This window comes from Gekko japonicus, unplaced genomic scaffold, assembly GCF_001447785.1.
Source record: "Gekko japonicus isolate JY-2015 unplaced genomic scaffold, Gekko_japonicus_V1.1 scaffold409, whole genome shotgun sequence".
NCBI classification, from domain to species: Eukaryota; Metazoa; Chordata; class Lepidosauria; order Squamata; family Gekkonidae; genus Gekko; species Gekko japonicus.
This window is the reverse complement of record NW_015161963.1, coordinates 800,909-809,362: the sequence shown is the minus strand read 5'-3', so window position 1 is coordinate 809,362 and position 8,454 is coordinate 800,909. Positions and strand designations below refer to the sequence as shown.

At 45.4% G+C, this 8,454-nt stretch overlaps 1 protein-coding gene across 1 annotated transcript in view; it reads left to right on the top strand.

Moving 5' to 3' along the window:
* The window catches only part of P2RX6 (purinergic receptor P2X, ligand gated ion channel, 6), a 19,534-nt gene that overhangs the window by 6,396 nt on the left and 4,684 nt on the right, over positions 1–8,454 (top strand). Inside the window, exons 5-9 of the mRNA XM_015429588.1 lie at positions 1,066–1,141; positions 1,565–1,658; positions 2,545–2,625; positions 4,195–4,336; positions 6,007–6,116. Of these exons, the coding sequence (XP_015285074.1) occupies positions 1,066–1,141; positions 1,565–1,658; positions 2,545–2,625; positions 4,195–4,336; positions 6,007–6,116 (503 nt within the window). The remainder of the gene's footprint in view (positions 1–1,065; positions 1,142–1,564; positions 1,659–2,544; positions 2,626–4,194; positions 4,337–6,006; positions 6,117–8,454) is intronic.

Here is an 8,454-nt window from a genome sequence, read left to right as displayed (position 1 = left end):
ACATACACTGGCTGCTCTGTATTTAAACATTCCCGGCTAATGTAGCCACACCCCCTGTACAATAAGGCAACCTATGAGGTTGAAGCAATAACAACCAATCACAAGCGATCCCGCTCTGCACGGTGATTGGCAGACACTTTCTGGGCTAGGGCTCCTATTGGTTACACTAGGATCCTAGCCCAGGATGAAGCTCAACATGGCATCTCAATCAGGCGATTCACACATCAGTATTTACAACCAAATCTCAATGGCACAGTTCACAAAGCAGTTATATACATCTCAATACATAACAGGAAGATACCAGCTGGATCTTAGGGAGAACATTTTTACAGGAAGAGTTGTGCAACAGTGGAATCAGCTGCTTAGGATGGTGGTGAGCTCCCCCTCTCTTGCAGTCTTTAAGCAGCGACTGGACAAACACTTTTCAGGGATACTCGAGGCTGATCCTGCACTGAGCAGTGGGTTGGACTAGATGGCCTGTATAGGCCCTTCCAACTCTGTGGTTCTATGATTCTATGTCCTATGTGTGTCATCTAGCAGTCACTTCCTATCAGCTTGTAGCTGTGTGTTGGCTTGAATGATCTGGTTTTGTGGCAATAGAGTAAATAAGATGGCATTTTGTTGCTCTCAGGATTATGTTTGTATCTCTACTATAAGCTTCACTACAGACTGTTTTAGCAGTAGTTGCCTGTCTGGAGGTGGGGGGATTATTCACAAGCTACATCAGACTTTCTTAGAATTCTTAGGGAAAGCCACAACAGTTGATATGGTATAAAACCCTATAATAGAATAGATATGACCAGCATTAGCATGAAAAGAGCTTTTCGTTTTGTGGACAGACTCCCTGGTCTTGTAAGGGAGATTTTGTTTTATGCTCCTGTTTTTATCTTATATTGGTTTATCTCTGGCTGTGGTATTTTATGATTTTCTGTTGTGGGCGATATTGGGTTTGGTGGTATTATTTTAAATTTCACAGTGGCTTTTTTTAAAAACTTTGAGTATAATATATGGAGAAGTAATCAACCACCACCAATAAGAGTTGTGAGTTTTCTCTGTCTTTTGTAGCATCCTTCTGTTCCTGACGGAAGTTGCAGGGGGAATTCAGACTGCATTGCAGGACAGCCAGTGATCCATGGAAATGGTAATAGGATATTTTTACCTCTTGGTCCTCTCCCCCCATCCCACTATAATCTTTCACACCACTTTGTCGCTTGCCCTGAAGTTCCTCCCAGTTGGACCTGATATCATTTTAGTAGGCCTCTGTCTCTTTTCCTGCCTTCCTTTCCTTTCGCAAGAATTCTTCCAAATGCCACAGGTTCCATCATTGTGTTAGACCTTTCCTTGATTCTGACCTCCTCCCTAAAGGGTACCTTCAGCTTGAGGGTTGCCTGACAGAAATAGGGCTGTGGGTAGAGAAGGAGGTATTATAGCCTCCCGGGGGCCTTTAGTCCTCTGGCCAGGGACAGTGATCACCTGGAGCCTCAGGGCATGAACGGATGCTGTCTTGGGGGTGGATGAAAAGGACACAGTCAGGTAGCACTGAGATGGTTTTGTTCTCTTGCAGGGATAAAAACAGGGAGGTGTGTCAGTTTTAACATCTCCCACAGCACTTGCGAGATCTATGGGTGGTGTCCAGTGGAAAACCAGACCTTGCCCCAGTAAGTTCTTGCTCTTACTTCAAGCATCCTACCTAAGAAACGTGTCTGGCACTCTGCCGCCACCACAAACTATCCAGGATCCTATGACTGGATAGCAATACTTTTTTAGGACAGAAAGTGACTTAAGGCATCACTTTTCTCTGTAAAACCCACCTACGGATGAAAGGCATAACTTTTCTCTGTAAAACCCACCTACGGATGCAGAAATGGGATGAGTACACACAACATGAGCAATGATTCTTCTTTCTGATCACCTTCCACTCTCTGGGGGCAGTATAGAAACTACTGACATGCTGAGACCACTGTGGATCTGCAGCCATGCCTCTTTAGACAAATGGACAAACTTTCAAAGTGAATCAAACTTGGGAGCAACTGGTTCTTCCTGTTTCCAGAAGCAGCTGATTGGTTGGCTCTTTAGGAATCACACAGCCAGATCAGTATTTAAATGAACTATATGCTGGGTCTCTTTAATTTTTAACATCAACATCTTCTCTTTTTAATCCCCCGAAGGGTAGCTTTATTGATTTTTATTACACCTACGTGACTGCATACTAACTGTTAATGACCCTATTTTCTTGGGTTTTTAGTTATAGTGTGGGTTTTCTTTCTTTATACTGTTTGTATCCTGGGGTTTGTTATTTTAGTTTGTTATTTTTTCCCCCCCTTCCATTTTTTCTCCCTCTCTTTTCTTTCCTTTTTGTAACATCAACATCTTCTGAAGGAGAGGGCAGGTAGAGCAAAAAATCGCACAAATAGCTTCGTTTTCTCTTGATTATGTGGCTTAATTTATTGTCCCAAACTGCAAAGAGCTACACTACACTACATTTTCTTATTCCTACCATGAACCCCTCCATTAATTGGTCTGTTGATTCTGTTCCCCATCTAGGAAACCACTCTTGGCTGAAGCAGAGAATTTTACTCTCTTTATCAAAAACAGTGTCAACTTTACTAAGTTCAATTTCTCCAGGTAAGAATTGAGATCCTTTAACAGTCTGAGGCTGGAGATAAAAAGCTCTGGAAAATCTGGGACATAGTACAGGAGAGATCAGTGACTGAATCCTCCCAGATTTCTAAAAATGCTGATCGAAGCCATATGGGGTGTGTGTGTGTCTCAATTTGGATCAGGGCCACCTGGAGGAGGGGGGAAGAGGATTTAACTCCCTCCTCCAGTATGGTTTCTTTGAGCACCACCCATCCTCCAAGGCAAAAGGTATGCCATCATCTGTAAACAGTGCCTTTCGCCTCCCTACATAGGACAAAGAAGTCAGTTTCTACACACAAGAATATATGGACACAAATCTAACATAATCATGGTAATACTCAGAAACCAATAGGACAACATTGCAATCTCCCACAAAACTGTTGCTGACCTACAAGGCAGCAAATGAACAGGACAATAGAAGTGCTTCAAGAGGAAACTTCAGCACAAAACTGCAGAATCAGAATTAATCAAGAAATGTATCACATTGCTTGAGGCTTGAGCAAAGACCAGGCATTCCAGTACAAATCTTAATCAGTCTAGCAGAATTATTCAGGAAATGGTTTTTGATGTCTGTTATCATTGTGCATTGCTAAAGTATGGTTACTATTCTTTACCGGATAATATCGTAACTTATCCTTGCATTTCATGACCTATGGAACTTGCAATTAGCAACCATGTATGTATGTATGTATGTATGTATGTGCCTGCCTGCCTGCCTGCCTGCCTGCCTTGACCTGAATAGCCCAGGCTGGCCTGATTTGATCAGATCTCAAAAGCTAAGCAGTATCAGTTCTGGTTAGTACTTGAATGGGAGACTGCCAGGAAATCCAGGGTCACTACACAAAGCCAAGCCATGGCAAACCACTTCTGAACATCTCTTGCCTTGAAAGCCCTATGAGGTCACCATAGGTTGTGACTTTACAGCCAAAACTGCAACAATATATGTCTGCCAGCTCAGGATCCTGACAAAGTGAACTCTACCATAAAACTTTAGCTAATTTTTTTTTTTTGGTAAAATCTTGGTGCCACAAGACTCCTGTTTGGTTTTGCCAAGACATTTCTGTGGTTGGAGTGGAAAAACCAAATGGTACCTCCCACTAATTAACATGAGGCATGATCCACTTGAAAGTTCTTCTACACGACAGTCGTCATTAGAATGGTCAGAAATCGTGCGGTGGCACAGCTGGGAGGTGCAATGTGAAGTGACTATTTTCAGGCAGGGGATTTGGGTATCATTAAGAGCTTCAGAGTGGGCGGGTGGCCACTCTAAATTCTTGCACAGGCCTGTCTGAAATGGTTGGGATTAGTCCTAAAAAAGGAAGCAGTGATAACAGGAATACAAAATCCATATCCTGATAGCCCAAGCCCTGAATAATATACAAGAGAAAAGAGCTGCTTTGACATCTTGTGAAAAAGATGCTCTTGTCTGTGCTTGGGAATTTCAGGTCCCTGATGTGAAAACAAGAAACTGTCTAAGTCTCTTCTCCTTACCAAGCAGTAAGTGACTGAAACAAGTTTCCCAAAGACATCAGTTCTTTTCTGGATCTCTTGTAGGACCAACACTTTAAAGACTGTCGATGACTCCTACTTCAAAGGATGCAGATATGATGCTCACTTTAGCCCTTATTGCCCAGTCTTCCGTATTCGTGACATGATCAAAGCCGCTGGAGAGAGTTTCGCGGATCTGGCCCTTTTGGTAGGTTCATTACGGGGTTGAAAATGTGGTAAATTGCACAGTCTTGTCAAAGGTCTGCCTGCTCATAAGAACATAAGAAGAGCCCTCCTGGATCAGACCAGTGGTCCATCTAGTCCAACATCCTGTCTCACACAGTGGCCAGCCAGTTTCTCTGGAGGTCCAACAACAGGGCGTAGAGGCTGAGGCCTTCCCCTGATATCACCTCCTGGCACTGGTATTCAGAGGTTTATCGCTTCAATGTGGAGATTCCCTTTAGTCGTCAGGGCTAGTAGCCACTAAGCCTGTCTCCATGAACCTTCTTATTTGCCTAAGGGGTGGGACTGAGGAGGTTAAATGTTTAAATAGAAGTGATAGTTGAGCAGCCCACAGCCTGTGTGAAGGAGTTTATACCTGAGGACCTCTGACCGCCAAAGGAGCTTATCCAGAGTTTTTACATGAGGTAACCTCTCTGAAGAACTAGACCATCTTTACGTATCCACCAGTTCTCGGGAGGAAGCACCTTGGATTTTTATCTGAGAAATGTTTCCTTTTTCCTGATGTAGTGATCTGATTTTTTTTTTAAAAAAATCAAGGCATATGTTGTTATGTGATAATATTTTCCCCAATCAATTCAAATATATTCTTCAGCTTATATTAATTATATGAGAAAGCAGGGGTCGTTTTGTAGAAAAAGAGCTAGGGGAACATTAGCATAACTCATTAGCATATGCCACACCCCCTGACATCACCAGAAGTGTGTCATAAGGCCACACCCCCTGACATCACTGGAAGTGTGTCATAAGGCCACACACCCCGCCCTCAACGGTCCCGGCCGCCGCCGCCAGCCTTGCAGCTCCACTGCCGAGCCCTATGGGGGGCCCGGCGGTGGACCTGCAAGGCCAGCGGGAGTGCGAGGAAGCCCCGCGAAGGCCCTCCCTGGCCCCAGGCAGGCAGGGGTGGGGAGAGGCAGGGAGGAAGCAACTTACCCTCCCTCTTCTCCTGCCTCCTCCTGGCTGAATGAGGGCCGGAAGCGGGGCGGCCGGAAGCAGGGGGCGGGGCTTCGTCATGTGCCCCGCCCCCCTACCTCACCTAGGGGAACTGCGATCCCCGCGATTCCCCCCGAAATGACCTCTGTGAGAAAGATTATTCCCGTTTGTGTGTGTGAGAGAGAGATGTACATAGTCACATATTAAGCCATTCTCCTGCAACTTGTCCAAAAGCACCTGGTTACAGGACTTCCTGAGGCATGTGCATTGGGGAGACAATTCTTTGGGGCTCGGGCTCCCAAGAACTGTCAACACATCCCTGCTAGGATTAGGCACAGACATTGAGAGGTGGAGTTCCTACTACTTGCTTGAACGACAGACAGGAGTCTGAGACACATCACTGCCTGCCTTCACTGACTGCCTAAAAACACTCCTCCCACAGTCAACTAATCAGCCTTCCTATATTGCCAATTTGTCCCATGTGGTTTCAGGGGTTCCCAGGATGTTCCAGCCTGCCCGTGCTGCTGAGATGACAGGGTCTTCTCACATTGAGGTTTTCCCACACTTTGGGAGCAAGACTGCGGTGGGTGGGTGGGTGTGAAAATGTTTTCAATAAAAATAAAAACGGTAACAAAACAGCAATACAATTTGACCTTTGGGGACTATGAATTGGAATTTGTAGTCAGTGTTCTTGCTCCTCCACAGGGGGGAGCCATTGGCCTGCGCATTGACTGGAACTGTGACTTGGATCAGCCTCCCTCAGAATGCAGACCTCGCTATTCCTTCAGCCTGCTGGATAAGAAATATAATTTCAGGTGGGAGAGACATTTATGCAGATAAAAGTAGCTGGGTTCTTTTGTGTGTGTGGTGGGGGTATGACTCACCAATCGGGATCCCTGGAAGATTTTAGGGACCAAGGCGCAATTTGTGCTGGGGCTCAGCTCCAGCACCAGTTTTCAGGGCCAGCGCTTGAGCCCAGAAGACAGTGTTGCGTGACGGCTGCCCAAGCTCCAATCTTTTTGCTGGGAGCACAGCACAGAAGAAGGTGCCCCCTGGTATACAGATGTCCTGTTGCTTGGCTGCCAGACAACCAGTAACAGAGGTGGGGAGGCATCTCCTTCCAAGTACCCCTGCTAGCTCCAAGGTGGGCTGTGAAGGGTCTCCATAGCTTGTTGAAGTGAGACATCAGCAGCGCTAGTGAGAAGGGACTGCATGCCTTCAGCCATGCTGCTCCAAGGCAGATTGCAAATGGTCTTTGCAGCTCACCATGGAGCTGATCTGAGAGGCAACCACTCCCGTAATTTGATGTCCAAGCGACTGCTTAGGCACTCTGGGTGGTGAACCAGCTCTGCCACAGCCTGGGAACAGGCTTGTCTCTAAGAGTCTACCTGACCAGGCAGATGATGCAACCAAAGAACGTAAGAAAATAATGTGAAGATTTTTCAATGGCTGTGGACTCCCCCCCCTCCCCCCAGTGGAAGCCAGTTTTTAGGAGATGATCTCCTGGAAGATGTATCCTTAAAGGACTTTAATAAGGTGACACCCCACCTCATCCCTGACAGCTGTGTGGACAAACAGCAAGTTTGAGAGTTTTGGAAGAGATAGACAGAAAGAGGGCCATAACTGTGAGTGGCTGAAGGTGGGGTATAGGAGTCAGAGTGCTGGATTAGGATCTGACAGCTGAACGTGTGATGTGATGAATCAGGAGCCCCCCCCCCTGAAATTCAGCAGGTAACCTTGGGCCAGTCACTCTCATAATAATAATAATTTTTTTTTATAATAATAATAATAATATACTTTATTGTCATTGTACATAGTACAACGAAATTAAAGGTGCAATCATTCGGTGATCTACAACCATACTCATATACACTCACACAACCATTCACAACCATCCCATAACTCCCTTAAGGTTCACATAGCAACTTAAAACACCAATGTCACCCAAATTCCAATTTCATACAGCATTTAAAGCAATAATAGCTCTCGAATAAAAACTATTTTTTAATCTGTTTGTCCTTGTTTTAATTGTCCTATATCTTCTACCCGAAGGCAGCAGTTCAAACAGGGAGTGTTCAGGGTGTGACAAATCCTGCAGAATGTTCTTTGCTTTTTTCAAGCATCGAGAACTATACAATTCCTCCAGGAACGGGAGAGGGCAGCCAATAATCTTCTGGGCTGTGGTGATAACCTGCCTAACCTGCCTCACAGGGCGATTCTCCTGCAAAAGCCGCTCCGAAGCAGTGCTCTGGCACTTCTCCTGCACATTTCAGTGGGACTAGAGAATGAGGTCTATCCGCCTCTTCATTTGCTGCCCTTAGGGGTGCCCACAATCTGCCAATCTGCCAGTTCATTTCATGGGATGGTTACCTTTGGGAGCATGAGCCATAGATGAGACAGCAGGGGAAGCAGAGAAAGGGTTCTGAGTGTGGAGAAATGCCCTCTGCCCAAGAATTCACCCCGATATTTCAACCGCTGTGACTGTATGCAACAAGGTTTTAAAAGCCAGCTGCCAGCTCAGAGCTGGCAGAAAGGAGGGGCCTAGGGAATGATCCACTAAGCTCCAAGCTCACAGTACTTTAGGATAGAATTCAAGTCTAGTGGCACCTTTAAGACCAACAAGGTTTTATTTAACGTATAAGGCTTTCGTGTGCACACACACTTCTTCAGATACACTGAAATACAAGTTACCAGTTCATACATCTAGGTCGAGGGTGAGCAGAAAATTAGCATAAGCATAATAAAGGTTGTTTAACAGATGTACTTTAAGATGTTTACATATGTTAATAGTTCTGGCTGAAGGAAGACAATGGTTTACTCTTGCACACCCTGCTATAGTATCACACCCTAAAGGGATAGAGACTGCACAAACCAAATGGCTACAAAGGAAACCTTTCCTCTTGAAACAGGAAGGGCTGAATAACGGGGGCGGGCGGAGGGGGCGGGACTCTCCCAGAAGATTATAAGTTCTCTGGCCACAGAGAAGGAACTCTCTTATCTCCCAGCTTCTGACCAGGGAGGCAACAGCCATGAATTACTAAACTTTCACCTTGGTATTCGTCTATGTGGCAAGGGACAATGAGCGAATGTCCCAGCAATAAGAACTAAGGTGACTTTAAACTACTGCAACTTTAGCTAATACTATTCTCTCGT